Source organism: Mastacembelus armatus, chromosome 19 (assembly GCF_900324485.2).
Source record: "Mastacembelus armatus chromosome 19, fMasArm1.2, whole genome shotgun sequence".
Lineage (NCBI taxonomy): Eukaryota > Metazoa > Chordata > Actinopteri > Synbranchiformes > Mastacembelidae > Mastacembelus > Mastacembelus armatus.
Genome location: NC_046651.1, coordinates 5,309,886 through 5,328,513, shown reverse-complemented (window position 1 = coordinate 5,328,513; position 18,628 = coordinate 5,309,886). Strand labels below are relative to the sequence as shown.

Below are 18,628 nucleotides of genomic sequence, written 5' to 3'. Positions count from 1 at the left end.
ATGATCTTTAGCAATTTAGAAAACAGTAATTTTCCTGCAAAGACATTGGTAATTCATGTTTAAACAATGTTGGAAAAACTGTACAGAAATTGGTGCTGGTTTAAAGATTTCCACTTAGTAGGTGATGACCCCATCATGTTCGTCTTGATTGTTGAAGGCCTTTGACAGCAGTTTGCAAATTATTCCTTTCTGTGAAATCAGTTTCAGCATGGAAAGTTGACAATTAGACAGGAACCAAAATCCATAAATCATTATTGCAGAAACATTTTTTAAAAAATTGATTTCCTATGTGGGAGGTTAAATGTTTTTTTCACCTCATACTGTGTTTTTAAAAAGTTGAAAAACAGAAATAAAAAGGAAAACATGACTATAAAAACACAAAAACCATCAGTGACGTACATTCTTTAATCTCTGGAGCCTTTCTGGAAGCCAACTTGCACTGGGGTCCACACAAAATGTTTCATTAACAGTGACAAAACTGGAGAGATGAGAAGAAAAGACAAGTTAACATACAGTTCAACTTTGGTGAACTTTGACACATGAATATGCATCATTGGCTGTAAAAACAGACATCAAAACAAAAGAAAATGGAAACTGCGTGTGATTGAATACTTACATGAATGAGTGTATTTTACAGTTAGGGAAACTGTCTTCCTTCTGTTCGTAGCATTGGATGACGGGTTTCTTAATGTGAGCCTTTGAGGCCGTCATGCAGCAGGAGGGAAAGATTTCATAAAAATTCAGCTTCTCATCCTTATCTTGTCCTTTAACACAAAACACAGTGGAGTCATTAAGGCTCTCATCAGCTGTGTGTATATATAAGCAATTTGACTTGAATTCACTAAGTATCTTAACATCACACTAAGTTTAATAGCCTGCCTTCAATTATCTTCACAAGACGAGAATCCAAAGCCACACTTACCTTGAGCAAGTAGGAAACACAGCACAGTTACAAACATCAGCAACAGCTTGCAGGTAATGGAGAAAGGCATCATGCGTCCAGGACTGATGGAGCGTCTCTGAGCGCTAAAGACCTGGGGAACAATAAAGTGCCTGATTCTGAACAGTAGCTGGTGTGAGGAGGAGGAATGGTTAAGTCTGTGACTTCCCAGATGCAAAAGCTGACAGAAGGGAAACACCCCTCTGAATAACAAAAATGTGTCTCCCAATCTAATCTTTACTGTCATGCTGCACTCAACCAGTTTTACAAAGTGACACAGCAGGTCTCACAGGCTGCATCAGTCCACCACAGAGGAGACGAGGTAACCCTCCACTCCCAAAACCAAAACAACAAACATGTAGATAAGAGGTTCAGTGTGACGGATAAAAAGCAGGTGGAAAATTGAACAGATGCAGCAGTCACCCTGTGACATCTGAGGACATAAAGCAGACACATACTACTATTATTAACTATTAGTAAATATGACACGTAGCTGTCTTTGTAGTCATAGTCACAAACTGTGTTATTCCTGAAATATGATGAGAAATTACAAAATGACATCACGTTAAAACAAATGTTTCCAAACCCCACCTCTGAATGAACCCCCCCCCCCCCCCCCCCCCCCAATACGAAATTACAGTACACAAAAGCCACACTAGACTTTAGCTCATTCAGAAAGGGTTTGTCACAGAACACTGACAAGTTTATTTTTACAGTTGAAAATATACCACTTAACAGCTCTGTCAAGAATATGTGATTCTGTTGTCCTCATGTTAAAACCATAGGCAGATACATCTTCAGTGGAATTTTTCACTACAACGTATTGTCAGGGTCAGCTTAAAAAAAACCGTTGCTCAGACTGACTACACCAATAAGAACACTACTGTATTTTGTTCATTCTAAAACTCAGCTAAGCTACTAACAAAACCAGGTCACTGATAAATAAAAAAACATCCATGGTCAGCTTCCTACAGTCATAACCCCAATTATTCCCAGCAAAGGAGTTCCACTCATTTAAAACAGGTGTAGGTCACTTCATGACTCTTGTGGAACAGCAGAAGAGGCTAAGAAACCTCATTATTCCTCTTGTACACAGTAATGTCTCAAGCAAGCACTTTCACTCCCAACAGATAAAATGTAAAGTACTTACATTCAGTAATTTATCTTTTATAAATCAGTTTTTCTTCTTTCCAAAACAAAATGGTTATAGTCACATGGTATTAGGGATTACCATTTCAGCGGCTTCAGGTTCTTCTTGAAGTCTTAACATAATGCTTGTCTTATTTGAATTAGCACATAAAATAATTTGTGCTAAATAAGCTAAAATAATTTCCTTGGATGGTACTGTAATAATTTTTGGTGCTTTTGTTCTCATCGTGTAACAGCTAACACAAATAGTTAATTTCGTCCATCACACTAATCAAAAGGGCATGGCAGAGGAGCAGATCCAGAGGGCGGAGGTCGGGGGTTTAATCACTAGCGGGAGGAGTTGGAACTGGAGCGTGAACGGTGACGGCGGCGACCAGGAGACCGAGACCGGCGGCGTATTGGAGAACGTCGCCGTGGAGACCGAGACCTAAGAGAGAGGGGCAGGATGGAGGCAAGATGGTAAGCAAAAAGACATTAAACTAAGGCTGAATGAAAATATAGCTACTGTGGTAACATCTACATATATTTCCCCCCAAATCAAAAACTTGCCTTCTCCTCATTCGAGGTGGAGAGCGCCGCCACATAGGGGGTGGAGGAGGCATCCTGCGGGGAGGGGACAGCCTACGAGGGGGAGGACGCACTGTGGGAGTGAGCACTGCTGTGACTGTGATCTCCTGACCATCAATCTGCCCTGGAGCAAAATTTCACAAAGAACATCATTTTAAAAAATTACTGCATGCATTTAAGACATTTGTATACAGCAAGTACCACTAATCTTGTACTTTTATATATGACTGAGAACATGAAACTATACATCCTATTTACTGTCTGTCATATTCCTCATCTTGTTACCTCCGTCCATGTGTTTCAGGGCCTTTTCAGCCTCCTCTGGCGTCTCAAACTCCACGTAGGCGTAGCCCTTGGACAGGTGAGGGTGCATTCTGTTCATGGGCATGTCGATCATCTTGATCTTGCCATAAGTGGAGAAGATCTCCTGGATGTGTTCCTTCAAAAGGCACAAAACAGAACACTTGTATATTTGCATCTAGACACACAAGTAGAGACGTTTTAAAACATAATATAACTACAAAAATGTACTTGTTATAATACTGTAGTACTGTTTCAGATGCAGTAAAAATATCTGTTCAGGGTGACTGGATTGATCACAAGGAACTAGAATATAAACAGATATAGATGACATTATTGCTGAACTCAAGGGATGGGCCTGAGTTATTTTACTTTTACAATTATTACACACACACACACACACACACACATATATATATATATATATATATATATATATATACATAGACACAGACACAGAGTTGACCCCTGCAAAGTCGCGGTTCAGAGTTCACAGCCACAGTTGTTTTTCCTTAGAACCTAATAATTGTTCATGGAAATGTCCGCAATTTTGTGGAAACTGCAAATATTCTCCACAATTTTTTATGGCTTTTTCGTGGCAATATATAATTCTTCATGCGTTTTAACGCTAAATTATTAAGAAAAATATGATTTACTAATTTAGGTCACTAATTTATTTACTAATAATGTATTAAGCTGAATTTGAAATGAAAAAGTGTTTTGGGGTCATATATGGGGGCATATTTAGGGTTCAAACTATAAAAATAGGCATTTTTTTTGACTACATCCAAAATTTGCAGTTTTTCACAATTCGTGAGTGCTCTAGTGATGTAATGCCCATGAATATCGGGAGTTCATTGTTCATAGCTGTTCTTATAAAATTACACAGCCCCTGTGCCAGGAGGGTGCAAATTTATGAGCACAACTGTACAATCATGCTGACGTGATAATAGAGCCAGCTGTCATTACACAACACGCAAAAAGTCACCCCATTTCTCTCATCTTACAGAGAGATGAGAATGTATGAGTCACTGATCATAGTCAATGAGCAGACAATTGGTGAATGGATTAACCAATACAGACATGGACAAAATTGTTGGCACCCTTCCATTATGGAAAAAAACCCCACAATAGTCACTGAAATAACTGACAAAAGTAAAAATAATAATTTACTGAAAATTAACTAATCAATCAAGTGATTTCTGTAAGTCTGAATGAGACTTCTGCACCTGTCGACAGGTATTTTGGCCCTCTCCTCGTGAGCAAACAGCTCCAGCTGTCATGTTTGAGGGGTGCCTTCTCCAGACTGCATGTTTCAGCTCTTTCCACAGATGTTCAATAGGATTTAGATCAGGGCTCATAGAAGGCCATTTCAGAATAGTCCAGTGTTTTGTTCTTAGCCATTCTTGGGTGTTTTTAAGCTGTGTGTTTTGGGTCATTATCCTGTTGGAGGACCCATGTCTCACTGTTTCATCTGTACAAAGGACATTCTCCCAGAAGCTTTGTGGCTTGTCAATATGCATTTTGGCAAATTCAAGTCTCACTTTTTTATGATTTGCTTTCAACAGTGGAGTCTTCCTCGGTCGTCTTCCATTAAGTCTACTTTGGCTCAAAGAGCAATGGGTGGTGCCATCTTAGTTAATTTTCTGTAAATTTTTATTTATTATTTCCTTGTGGGTTTTTCTTTCTTTAATAGAAGGGTACCAACAATTTCGTCCACATGTGTAAAAGATGATCCATTCATTTAAGTTTCTTGCCAGCTGCTGTAATGAGCAGTGGGGATAGTTGCCCTTTTCACACTGCCTGCTCAAGGTGGGGATTATACCAAGTATTTGTCACCATTCTGTTCTGTATAAAAGGCATGTGTGGTGTGTGTACACTTTGGATGTCAAAACGCTCTCTCTGGGACACTGGCAGTTGGGTAAAATGAACACTGGAGCAATATCCTGTTGACTTATATTTGTTTGGTTTATTATGAATGAGTAAAGCTATCAAAATGAAAAATTTGAAATTTAATGGTTTTATACAGGGTCTGTAAGGGGTTAGTGTTTGATACAGGTCTGTTGGTGACCACACAAAAAAAGCACTAAACAGGCTCCTTTAGTTTACAAGTGTGTAACACCCCCTGACACACAACAATCTGATATATAACATTATTGTTTGTTTTCACCTGCCTTAGACAGTAAGTCAAATATAAGGCTCTTTTGGAAGGGAAAAAAGAGGATCCAGCTCATAGCAATATCCTATGATGTCAGTAGCGTGGTTAAACACTTACCTTGATAACGTTTCTGGTTAGCCGGCCCAGGTAGACCTTAGTGGGTTTAGGTGTGGGGCTCCTACGGCGTCGGTCCCTGTCATCCTTCTTTGCTGACTTTGACCTACAGTGACATTTGCTTTTCAGTTACATTTTAGAAAAGATGCTCTCGCCTAGACAACAGTAAGTTAAAATTACATTTTCATTAATACACTAAACACAGTGCTTCCCAAAGTGGGGGGCAGGAGCTGTTGCAGGGGGGTGTGAGGCATGCATTGGTACTGATAGCAAAACATGAGGCACTTGGTCCAGAGGAACTATGTAATATTTCTTTGGAGGAAGCTTTGGAGGAAGATCCCATTTATTGTGTGGGAACCACACGAACTGAGAACTATATTAGTTCTTAGAGCATTGTTTCTGGGGAGTTTTTTTAGCTCCTACGTCGAAGTAGGTACTTTTCAGGACAACAGGACGTAATTTGAGTCATCAAACACTAAGCTTACTTCAGTGTTCCTACTGGCGGTGTAGAGGGACAGGTTTGTGAGGGGGGCTCCCAGCTAAGCATAATGCTCCAGCACAGGATGAGTCCTTACCAACTCAAAACACAACTTCCAAAGCAAGAAAATATGAGGAGGGATATATCACCCTTGGCTTCACCAGTACAACGGTGGGACAGAACACAGTGTGTTGTGTGTCTGAAATACTAACATTAGCTTCTGACAGTTTAAAAGTGAACAACTTAAGACAGCATATATTCACTTTAGAATAAAAATAGGGGTAGGGGAAACAAAAATATTCTTATTTAAAAAAGGGGCCTCTGCAGAACAAGTTTGCCAACTAGTACCAGTTATGTACTAGTACTACCAGTATTAGGTATGTGCTGGTACTACTGAGTGCAGACAGAGATCCTGATCCAGACTTGCTTAATTTTCCAAACCTTTTCAGAGAGACTAGTTACGTACTTAGAACGTGAGCGTCGTCTGTTATCGTGGCGCTGGCGGCTGGGGCTTGGTGAGGAGGAAGATGAAGAAGAGGAAGAAGAGCGGGAGCTGGATGAGCCTGAGTGGCTGGAGGCAGAGGAGCTGGAGCTGCTGGAGGAGCCGGAGCTGGAGCCTGAGCTGCTGGAGCTGGAGCTCGACCTAAACAACAGAAGGTTTTAGGGTGGGTATGGAGGATCTGAACCAGCTTGCAGTGTGAATATTTCACAGTGCAACAGAAATAACGAGGAAAAAGTCAGAACCTGAAACGGCACAGATGATCTCTGTTGACAGACCATGTTTTGTGTAATGTTTCATTCTCACTTAATGAGAAATTAATGAACAAGGGAACAAGAAAAAAACATGGCCTATCCTCTGACCTGCTGCTCCCACTGGAAGCACTCCGTCGTGTGCGGTTCTTCTCTCTGCCCCGGTCTTTGTCAGTCCCTTCTTTCGTGGCCCCTGACTTCTCCTTACCTCGCTGCTTGCTCTTGTCATCCTCCTTTCTCTTTGTGGGGGAAGGTGCCCTGTTGGAGGTAGAGCAAACAGAAGTCAAAGCCCAATGGATGTCACTTAGTAGAAACGAAATGACACCACCTGAGCAGATTGCTGACTAGTAGGTGAACTTACAAGTTCAGGTTTAAACACAAAGGAGTGTTAAGAGCAAACATACCTGCATTTTTAACTTTTAATTACACTGAGCAATAAACAGCAGTTTTTGTAAACTTGGTAGAAAACGTCAAGTTAATCTTATACTATGCATATTGAATATTTAAACTCATTTTATAATAGATCTGGAACTAAAGGTATCAAAATACTGGTCAATGCTTCAAATCAACGTTTCATTTTCATTTTGTAACAAAGACAAGTCGAACTGCTTTTATATCATTTCAAAGTACCTGTAGTTTTCTGTAGTTTTCAGATAATTCAAAGCCGGAACTAAATCCACCTCACTCCATGTACGAACAGTAGTGTCACACTTTATTTTGTCTATGAGGTGTAAAACTTAATGATTCGCATTAGCGACTACAACCTGCCCATTGCGCCTACATGCTAACTGGCTAATAGTTAGCATTAGCTACAGAGCTAACAGTGCCTCACATTTTTAAAACTAAATCATTGCAGCTATTGAAGAGGTTGAGGTGATTGTGCTACTCCTCCTTAGCCTCCTTAAGCACAAACTGTTAAATGCTCATTTTGATGGTTGTCTTTACTTACATCTTTGCTCCGACTCGCGGCTGTTGCAGTCGCTCAGAGATGATGCAATACTTGAACGTAGTATAAACCAATCACAACAGTGTACGCACAAAGGCAGAGACACGTTATGATGTAAATTTCCCCTCCCAAAGGACTGTCAGGGTCCTTTTCTATTCTGGTTGTGTCTTTCATATCTTCTAATGATCTCTGTTTGGAAACTTCACGGTGGTAGTTGAATGAAGAAATACAGCTGCAATCTCACTGTCCGGGCCTCTACTTTGGGCTAAGATGACCATGTGATGCGGTTCTAGGCGGTTCAGTGCAGCAACACCCTGACAGGTTTTACTTAGGAAAGTAAGGGTTCACTATTTCGACCGGCTTTGACAGTCAGGTATCAACTTTCATGCCTTGTACAAGGACTGTGGGTCTAAGAGGACATGTTTTCTGGGAAACTAGAAGCTAGCAGAATTGAAGGCTGTCGGCCAGAACGAAGGGCACACGCGTTTGCTTTTCCTGTGGGGCAGGTGGTCTTCAGATGAACTCCTCAGCTGATAACGAGTCAGAAGGGAGCAGCAGAGGCCCAGGCAGTACCAGGATCCTTGCTTTGACCGTGTGCAGTGCTGCCATAGGTGGCACCTTCCAGTATGGCTACAACATCTCAATCATCAACGCTCCCACCGTCTACATCCGGGGTTTTATTAATGATACCTACATGGACCGCTGGGGCATAGGTTTGGACACCCCTCAGGTGACCCTAGTGTGGACTCTTATTGTATCAGCGTTTTCACTGGGAGGTTTGCTGGGTGCCCTGTTAGCAGGGCCCATGGCAGTCCACTTTGGGAGGAAAAACTCGCTGCTTATTAACAATGTTTTCCTTTTTGTTGGCACTGTACTTGTGCTGACATGCAGGGTGTCAAGATCATTTGAGATGATCATCCTTGCACGATGTCTGGTGGGGATAAATGCGGGTGTGAGTATGAACATCCAGCCTATGTACTTTGGAGAGAGTGCCCCTAAGCACCTCAGAGGTGCTGTGGCTTTTTCCTCTGCTGTTTTCACAGCATTTGGGATTTTCTTGGGTCAGGTTGTGGGACTCACTGAGCTGCTTGGCACGGAGCCTATGTGGCCCTACTTACTAGGTAGTAATGCTTTGCCAGGGTTGATCCAGGTGCTTAGCCTACCCTGGCTCCCTGAAAGCCCCAGATACCTGCTCATTGACAGAGGAGACAGAGAAGCATGTGTACGAGCACTTCAGAGACTCCGTGGCGGCGAAGCTCCTGTCTTGGAGATGGAGGAGATGCTTCAGGAGCAGCAGCAGCAACAATTAATAGCCTTAAAGTCTGAATCTGCATCTTCCTTTAAGACACCATGGTCCCTGTTTAAAGATCGCAATCTGCGATCTCAACTCAAAACAGTCATGGCTGCCAGTAGTGCCATGATACTCTGTGGCAATGACTCCATATACTTCTATGCTTCCTACATTTTTCTTGAAGCAGGGATCCCTGCAGAGAAAATACAGTATGTCGCTATCGGCACTGGGGCATCTGAGCTAACTGCTTCTATACTGAGTAATGTCTTGATTGAACGTGTAGGCCGCAGGTACCTTCTTGTCGGGGGGTACAGTCTTATGGTTTTCTGGACGATAGTCTTCACTTTAGCTCTTACTCTCCAGAGCCACGGGGTGGCAGGGATGCCCTACCTCAGCATGGCATGTGTTTTTGCCTACATCCTTAGTTTTGGTCTGGGCCCTGCAGGGGTGACAGGGATCCTACCTGCTGAGATCTTCGACCAGGGGTCTCGACCTGTAGTGTATATGGTCACAGGCTCGCTTATGTGGCTCAGCTTGATCTTGGTGGGTATGTTGTTCCCCTTCATTATCAACAGTTTGGGGAACTTCTGCTTCCTTCCTTTCTTGGTTGTGTGTTTGGTGTCTGCTGTGTTTTTGGGGCTCACCTTACCAGAGACTAAGGGCAAGACACTGGCTGAGATTAATGCAGAGTTTGATAGAAAAAATGGAATGAAGAAGGAGAGGATGGAAAAGCAGATGGATGAGCCCATTAAGGATCACTATCAGCTAGGTACAGGCTGTTCTTTCTCTACCATGACACAAAATCCTGATTATGACCACATGAAGAGGAGCATGACATCCTCCAGTGAATGAAACAGGCCCTGTCTTTGTGGTCATTTGATGCACTTTCAGAGTGTAGATTACTGTAGAGATGTCCAACTGCATGAAGGATGATGTGTCTAGTATCTTACACTAAGTGACACTGGCATGTAAAAAAACTGTAAAGAGGTGGCAGATGGACAAACAGCTTGAATAAAAGAGCAGTGAAACTTATATGAAGTACTGTTGTGAACCATAATGCATGATTCTAATCTCAAGGAAGCAATTCAAAAGATACTATACCTTAAATGTAGCCTCATATTTATATCCACTGAAACTCTGAAGGTCTTAATAATGCAAGTGTTTGCAGTAGAGTGGGTAATTATCTGAACTGCATGGATGAAAAGATTACCTGTGCTAATTCATTCATTCATTCATCACTGTACTGGGTAACGGTGCTTGTTTTTCATGTGTGTAATCTGATTATTGTGTATCCAGTGCAGTGATCCATGCTTGTGTACATTTTTCTATTTAGTGATCCAAGCGGGAGTAATGCCTCTCTAATCTCTGGCACGTCAGGCTGTACTCAGTTCATTTCATGTGAAACCACACATCTGTAACTTGTTTTTTTATTTTCTATCTTTTGCGCATCAGTGGTGCTTTGTGTATATTCCTAGAAAATACTAAAAGACCCAATATGTCTTTTCTACCACCTCTACTAACAGACTGAGTCAATGTTACCTCATCCTGAAATGTTTGGTGTGCTCCTGCACTGAATTTATAAATGCAGCTCTGCGTAGCATCCGGCAGGTGTTGGTATTGTTGCTGTTCTTGACTCGCTCTCCATTATGAGCTCAAATATAAAAGTCTCTGTTATCAAAATTCTTCACACATGACCATTTTAAGCCTTATGTTGACCATCTGTCATCACTTCTGTGGGTTCCCTTTACTAACCTATGTCACTGAAATAATTTTAGAATAGCAGCTATTTATTATTTATATTTAAGATGTTCTTTGCTGAAGATACGATCAGGAATATGTTCCTAGTGATTCAGATCACCCTCTTATTCCATGAAAACTTCTCTTTTTAATGCTGGATTTCAAGTAAAAAACCACTGTAGTAGCATGTCTGCTGTGTAATAACTGAATGAAATGACTGTTACTATATGAAACTGTCTGTCCAAAGCAAGCCTTGACAATCCTTAAGGATTTGTGTAATGTTCAGTCTGGATTTAGTAATTACTCAATATATTTGTTTTTGTCTGGCTATAGAAACTGCAGTATTTTTTCAATGGAAAATATTACTGTATGTATAAAACAGTAATAATAAAAAGTGAAGGACTGACTGACAATCATCTTCTGTGTGATTTGGTTAGTCTGAATAATTCTGCCTGTCTGAATCAACTGCTTTCTTAATTCCATTTAATCACACTCTGCTCCCTTTCACACTATTAAAACTGTTAGTGTAATACTGTTTATCTACGGAAGCAAGTGCTGTTTGAGAACATCTCACACTAAAGTGGAGAAAGGTTGAAGTGTGCTGTTCCTGGGCTACATTACATAATTTCTTCGGAAGTGAGAAGAATTTCCTGGCTGTGAAAAAGCAAACAGATGACAGAAGGATGGGATTAATATTGGTGTCCAGAGAAAAGCACTAAAATCTGAGCTGTAATTATTGTTTTAAATTAGTTTTTTTGCTCTTGCTGGTTTTCAGCATGTCCTCCAAAATCCATTGGCCTCAGCTCTGGCCACAGTTTCACTTACACTGTGACCCATCAGAGGGATCTGGGGAAAACAATTGACATTTACCACCTGTGCTCACGATCCAAGCAGAATTAATTTGAGGGAAAATTCAGTACCAGGGGACACTTTCAGCCTGCAGTTACAGACATAATTTGACATTTTGGGAAATATTCTGATTTCTTGTCAAGAGTTAGATCAGAAGTTTGGTACCACTGTCAGAGCATTCTGTTAAATATTAAGCCACAGCCAGGAGACAATTAGCATAAAGCCTGGGCACTGGCATTAAGGTGAGACATGAGGTAACTGTGAGCTTGGCTCTGTACAAGAGTAAAACAGCCTTTCAACACATCTGAAGCTACACAAAATAGAAGCCTGCTTGACAGTGGGTTATAAAAAACCCACAACTTCTCACAAAACCAGCTGGACCTCCAGAAAATTGCAATTTTTTCTGCTGGCTACAAGGAACTCCAATAAACTCTATGTCCACATTCTGTGGGGTAGCTCATCTCTGCATCATTTGATTAATAACTCGTTTGTTAAAGCCTTTTAAGCATAATTTCATCCAAGATACAGCACAATGGCGATTCTGGACAGCAAATGATAGGTCTTGCAATGCCTTTAGCCTATATAGACCATAACTATTGAATTTTATCCATTATTTTAGCATTTGACTAAAATTTGCAGTTGTAATACCCATCTGGACAAAATATATCCTTGTGCACTTTGCAATATCCTAAAACACTATATTTATTTTTTTCTATTTAAGCACCACACTTTTATTTCCCACTCCATCTTGTGTACAAAACAGTGGTGTGGAAAGTCAGCAGAGTAACCACTCCAGGGTTAGATCAAGGTACAACAACAGCAAAGAATCTGCCGAAGGGCTGATCATTTATAATCATTATGTGTTTTTAAATGTGGGGACAGTCTGTGAGTGCAAGAGCTCTGGCAGTCTTCTGCAGTATTGTGAGCCTAGTATTAAGTTAACATGCCACTGAGATTTTACCATCTTGATTTCCTCTCAGAGTAAATAGTTACTCTACAAAAAGGCCTTCTGTATGATTGGTTTTGTCATAGTGCATGAGATGCCTCGCAATACTACATTTAACAGATCTGAGGTTCATACATCTCAAGTAAAAAGAACTTCACAATCTTTTTTAATGTATTCTTTATGTACCTGTTCAAAGATGTGCACATGTTCAAGATTTCTTTCTGCCGTGCCACTTCACAGTCTTTGGTCTTTTCTGCAAGTGAAGTGAAAGTGGACCTAAAGCAGTGGTTAGTCAAAGGAAGCAACAATGGGGGTAAATTGTCATGATCCGCAGTCTGGACTTCCTGTTTGCTTTTACTTTGGTGGATCATGACGGGAACTGGTTTGGTTATTTTCTGTTCCCAGGATTAGTGAATGTTTTCACCTGCGCCTCGTTTTTCCCCAGGGCTTCTTATACTCCTGTTTGTTCCCCTGGCAGTTGCCAGGTTGCTTGTTGACCAACCTCCCCAGTACCTACGGTTCTTCCTTACCCAGCGCACACCCAGAATGAACTATTGTCTCCCTAGTCGTCGATGGACCAAGACTAGGATTTTCATTTTGCCGCCATCTACTCACAGACACTAAAGGGGACTAGGGAAGTACTTTTGTTGTGCCTTGGTGTTCTCCTGGTTACCGACACAGACTGGTAGCTCGTTTTCCACTGAGCAGAGGTGCTCAGTGCCTTTTCGTCCCGGCTGAAGTCGGGCTCTTATGAGACATGACGAGGTGAACAACGGAGATCCCGTTCACAGGAGTGTTGTGTGGTTTCACTTCTGCATGTTGCCGGATGTTTGTTCATTCATGTCTGACCTAGCTCTTCGTGGACATCTACTGGTCATTGTATGGTAACTGTTCTGTGTGAAATAAAGCCCCTTTCCCTTCAGTCCTGTGGTTTCGTTTGTGGATGAAGTCTCCTCCTGTACAAAACCGTGACATAAATACCACGTTTCATCAGAAGAGTGTGACCTTCCTTTTGCTACCAGAAGTGAAATGCAGAAATACTGAGGGAGAAGAGCTCAACCTTTAATTACTGTACACTGTTAGTTCCATGACGACATGGCACCTGAGGCAGTAAGACACCGTTGAAAACAGTTGTAATATGATTTCATGGGACAGAAACACAGTATGGTTTGACCTTTGGTCTTAGAAAGGAGGAAACGCACATACATTAGGTAAATTTGTTAAACACGGCTGGACCACAAAACACTGTAGTGTCAACCTTTAGTTAAAGACTGGATGTGATTTCTTCCACCTCAGTGAAAGATGATTTCACCTATTTGTCCATGTTGGTGTCACCATTTTAATTGTCTTTTTAACTGAGTGGAAAAATGTTATAACAGTACAGGCAGCAATAGTAAGTTCTAGCCATGATTCAAATACTGTTGCTTTTATTATGGCTGTCACTACTAATCATCGCTACACCCACTGTCCATATTGTCACCATCTGGGATACGAAAGCAACATAAAACATCTGTTTGCCGTGACAGGAACTCACTACAGCATGCTCTAAAAATGATGGACTTCAACACATAAAGCTCAATTTACACTAAAACAACACCAAGTGTCTACATCACGCTCTGTGTCTCAATGCACACCTGTAATCTCTGATGAGTTAACACACTTTTGTCTACTCTTCTCAGTCAGTCAGTATTTCAGCTGACCGATGTACAAGTTTAGCCATCAGCTTGTTTAAACAGTAGCAGTATGGACAAGTTGGACATCTTAAAACTAAAAAAAAATAATAATCACATCTTTGACATTTTGTAGGATTTCATCACATGCATTTTCACTGCTTAGTGGCAGTAGCCTTGCCCTGACTAATTTTGTTGCTGCAGGGGGAAAAAAAGCATTTGTTTCTAACTGTAGGGTTGTGCTGCAGAGGCTAAACTAAACACAACAGTAGAAATCTTTGAACACAGTATCCTTTCATCTACCTGTGGGTATAGATTTTTATTTGGTGGAAATCTGCACAGATAATGCCATGACTATTAATCATTAAATCATATTATTTTAGGATCACAAGAACAGTGCAGCTTTGTCAGCTTTAGATCAGGGTACCGACTACACTAAAAATCAGTGTGTGAAGGAAGGAGACTTTCACCAGCAGCTCTCCTCAGGGAACTGGTCTGTGTATCTGACAGCAGCAATGTCAGCAGGTATCACTCAGGGACTTTAGAGAAAATGCAATCTTATTAAAGCAAAGCAAAGATTTCCCATTAGCCTCGCTGTCCTGTGATGAAAATGACATAAAAACAGTCAATCAGAGGTGGAAAAAAATGAGGATGAAGAAGTAGGTGGAATGAGGGAGAAAAACAAATATGAAAAAGACTTCCATTTTCCAAACATTGGATAGTGGATGGATAGTTTGTAGGGCTATCAGGTAAATGGTCGCATACCCACCCGCACAATATAACTGATACCTGGAGAAGGCCCAGGGCATGTCAGCGAATGTGACTCATAGTGTTTAGCCAAGGAGAGGGGAGTTTTAGTAGGCATACAGCAGCTGGGCAGCTCCACGTGGGCTTTTCTAGAGCTCATGGCAGGATGATGGATAAAAATCACCTCATCACTCTCACTCATCACCCTTCATAGGGAGAAAATGCATTTAGCAGTGAACGCAAGCCACTGTAAACATACCGAGGCACCCAGCATTATCTGTGCCATTTATATCCGAACTGTGAATAGCTGCCATTATTTCACAGAATGGAGGGTTGGCCTATCGGAGCAGAGTGACACTATGTGTTTGTGGTGGGCTCACTGTGATCGTATCCATGAGCTGGCATTGTAAAGGTACATTTATACATTTTTGTCAGTCACCTGATGTTCTAAATCTGCAAAGGCTTTCATTCCTCAATCTTAACAATCCTAGTCAAACTTGTTATCGAAGATAGCATTACCTTCTCCAAATGTTATTATATCCAATTAAAACCCTCTTCTCTTGTAATATGATCAAGTGAAATTTTAAGATCCCTTTTAGTGGATTGTTGTTTTTAAACCAGTATCCTGTAAACATTAAAAAGTCAGCTGGAAACAGTTTTCATTTTTCATTATGAAACTTTTATTTAGGTTTTTAGCTTTTATCTGATTTTGTGTCATACACAGACCCAATCATTCTTCACTGTCATCATTTTCTATAACTGAAAATGAGGAGTGATGAGTTATACAGGACATGGCATGGGATGGAAAGAGTTTATTTCTAATTCCAGCTTCAAAAACAGTGAAAATGTTTCTGCAGTCAAAGCAGTAAGATTAATCATCTGTTTCATCTGTTTTGGTGGCAGTCTCAATTCAATTCAATTAAATCCAATTTATTTGTATAGCGCCAAATCACAATACAATCATCTCAAGGCACTTCACAAAAAACAAAAAAATCAAACAAATCCCTTATGAGCAGCACCTGGTGACAGTGGAGAGGAAAAACTCCCTTTAACAGAAGAAAAAACCTCCAGCAGAACCAGGCTATTCATGTGAGGGGACAGGAGAGGAGGGGAGGGTTAGGGTTAGGGTAGGGGAGCTCAGTGCAACGATGGTCCTCGGGCAGTCTAGGCCTATAGCAGCATAACTAAGGGATGGTTCAGGGTTACCTGAAGCCAGCTCTAATTATACGCTTTATCAAAAAAGGAAGGTTTTAAGTCTATCCTTAAAAGTACAGCGAGTGTCTGCCTCCTGAACCCAGACTGGGAGCTGGAAACTCTGGGAACCACAAGTAGTCCTGCACTCTGAGAGCGAAGTGCTCTATTGGGATAATATGGCAGAATGAGAGCTTTAAGTTATGAAGGAGCTTGATCATGAAGGGATTTGTATGTGAGAAGAAGGATTTTAAATGCTATTCTGGATTTTACAGGGAGCCAATGAAGAGAAGCTGGACCTGGAGGCTTTTTATGGAGATACTGGGACATCCAGATAGTAATGAGTTACAGTAATCTAGCCTTGAAGTAACAAATGCATGGACTAGTTTTTCTTTATCATTTTGAGACTGGATGTTCCTAATTTTGGCAATGTTGCGCAAGTGAAAGAAGGCAGTTCTAGAGATTTGTTTTATGTGTGAGATGAAGGACATGTCCTGGTATCTCCAAGGTTTTCCACAGTAGTTCTGGAGGCCAGGGCTATGCCATCTAAAGTAGCTATATTGTTAGAAAAGCTGTTTCTGAGGTTTTTAGGCCCAAATACAATAACGTCTGTTTTCTCTGAATTTAAAAGTAGAAAGTTACTGGTCATCCAGGCCTTTATGTCAGTTAGACATGCTTGGAGTCTGGTTAACTGCTTTGTGTTATCAGGTTTCATAGATAGATATAGCTGAGTGTCATCTGCATAGCAGTGGTAATTAATAGAGTGCTTCCTAATAACATTGCCTAAAGGAAGTTTGTACAAGGTGAACAGAATCGGTCCTAGCACAGAACCTTGTGGAACTCCATAACTAATTTTTGTGCTTGTGGAAGGTTCATCATGAACATGAACAAACTGGAATCTGTTTGATAAATAAGATTGAAACCATTTTAATGCTGTTCCTCTGATACCAATCATGTGCTCCAGTCTCTGTAATAAGATGTTGTGGTCGATAGTGTCAAATGCAGCACTAGGGTCTAGGAGAACAAGTATAGAAACAAGTCCATTATCTGAGGCTAAGAGAAGATCATTGGTGACTTTTAACAGTGCTGTTTCTGTACTATGATGTGCTCTAAATCCTGATTGAAAATCTTCAAATAGTTCATTCCTGTGGTCTGATAGCTGCTTAGCAACAGCTTTTTCAAGGCTTTTAGAAATAAATGGTATGTTGGATATTGGTCTATAATTAGCCAAGACTCCTGGATCAAGACTAGGCTTTTTGAGCAAGGGTTTGATTACTGCAGTTTTAAAAGTCTGTGGTACGTAGCCTGATACTAGTGATAAATTTACCAAGTCTAATAAAGATGAGCCAAATAATTTCAGGGTGTCTTTAAGTAGTCTAGTTGGGATGGGATCTAAGAGACACGTTGATGATTTAGATGAAGCAACTACCGAAGTGAATTCAGAGAGATCTATAGGAGCGAAGCAGTCTAAACATAACTGAGGTCTTACAGATTATTCAAGAGCTACTGTAGTAGAAGATTAATTTATGGCAGCTATAGGAAGCACCTGATGAATTTTATCTCTAATAGTTGTGATTTTATTTGTAAAGAAACTCATAAAGTCATCACTGCTGAGAGCTAAGGGAACACTGGGCTCAACAGAGCTGTGACTTTTTGTCAGCCTGGCTACAGTGGTTAAAAGTAGTTCAAATAGATAGATACTTGGTTAGTAAAATCAGTGACGGATCCAGTCTAGTAGCTGATTTTGTTTTTGTAGCAAACACAGTGGAGGAACACTTTACAAATTCAGGCAAAAGGGATCTGAAAGGTTAATAAGGTGGTCACTGCTGAAAGAGGGATGATAAGGTCTTCAGTTTTTGATACGCAACAGAAATGCTAAGAAAAGCCACAGAACTGAAGTAAGGTCTCATACATATATACACATTAACTGGTAAAATCTCTAAACCAGAAAGAATTTAAAATTTGTGTGAGCAGGCAATACACTAAATCAGAGATCATTTAGTTTGACAGAAAATACAAATTTTTTTATTTGGCCTCTGGTTTGTGTGTTTTGGAGAGTGAGAAAGAAACTGAGGTGTGTTTTCTAGCTGTTTCAGCCCCTCTTCATTTTTACTATTTGGAAAATATACAGAGGAGAGGCCTTGTTACAAATTGCCACTGAGGTTTAGGTTTTTTGGTGTATTTTGTGGCAATGATTCTTCACCCTCCTTCCTCTTCCCAGTCTGACTGTCTTTAAAGGTGGACAAGCAAGATAGCCAAGCATGATGCAATTCCTTTTATTTTAGTATAATGTAGATTTTAAATCAAGGTTATTATTTTAATAGTTTCCCATCATGAATCTGTTCCTCAGTGGATACTTGGTCAAATGTGCAAAAGCAAAATTGCATTACAGCAAAGGTCAAAAGGCAGTGATACCTTTACCTTTGACTGCAGCGGACTAGGGCTTTCTGAACACAGTGTGAGACTACAGGCTTTTCATGGTAACATTGATAGATAATGATAAGATCCTGAATTTCCATTTAACAATTAATAAACTTTATCTTATCTTAGACAAATCCTGACATCCTCCTTGTATTTTTGGCCCTTGCTGAATCACTTTTGTGTTTTCATATTTTGTTTTATTCTGATGTACCTCTTGCAAAAAAAAAAAAAAAAAAAAATCTAAAACGTAGTGGGAACAGAGTGGTTTGATTTCAGGAACCTGCATATTGTAGTTTTAAATAAATCATTTTATTGGAACATAAGCAGCTAAAAATAAAGGTGAAAAATAGAGGAACAGGTGCCATGGTAAAAAC

The 18,628-nt window shown here is 40.5% G+C and overlaps 2 protein-coding genes across 2 annotated transcripts; one reads left to right on the top strand and one right to left on the bottom strand.

Annotated features, from left to right (window-relative positions):
• Nucleotides 1–1,610: 1,610 nt before the first annotated feature.
• LOC113135849 (RNA-binding protein with serine-rich domain 1) lies at nucleotides 1,611–7,501 on the bottom strand. Its single transcript, XM_026316160.1, has 7 exons — nucleotides 7,406–7,501; nucleotides 6,568–6,714; nucleotides 6,173–6,349; nucleotides 5,232–5,334; nucleotides 2,942–3,095; nucleotides 2,639–2,780; nucleotides 1,611–2,516 (listed from the first exon to the last, which is right to left on the bottom strand). Coding segments are annotated over exons 1-7 (825 nt in total). The 5' UTR covers nucleotides 7,408–7,501; the 3' UTR covers nucleotides 1,611–2,416.
• A 44-nt stretch (nucleotides 7,502–7,545) lies between these two features.
• LOC113135848 (solute carrier family 2, facilitated glucose transporter member 11-like) lies at nucleotides 7,546–9,692 on the top strand. Its single transcript, XM_033325762.1, has one exon. It carries the CDS (start codon nucleotides 7,920–7,922, stop codon nucleotides 9,543–9,545), a length of 1,626 nt encoding a protein of 541 aa, XP_033181653.1. The 5' UTR covers nucleotides 7,546–7,919; the 3' UTR covers nucleotides 9,546–9,692.
• Nucleotides 9,693–18,628: the final 8,936 nt, after the last annotated feature.

Excerpts from the sequence above, each read along its gene's own strand:
- LOC113135849 (XM_026316160.1), bottom strand. Across the intron at positions 6,350-6,567 it reads GCTTCCAGTGGGAGCAGCAG|GTCGAGCTCCAGCTCCAGCA; the intron begins GTCAGAGGATAG and ends TCTGTTGTTTAG. Across the intron at positions 2,517-2,638 it reads CCACCTCGAATGAGGAGAAG|GTCTCGGTCTCCACGGCGAC; the intron begins GCAAGTTTTTGA and ends CCTCTCTCTTAG.
- LOC113135848 (XM_033325762.1), top strand. The coding sequence starts at position 7,920 with ATGAACTCCTCAGCTGATAACGAGTCAGAAGGGAGCAGCAGAGGCCCA.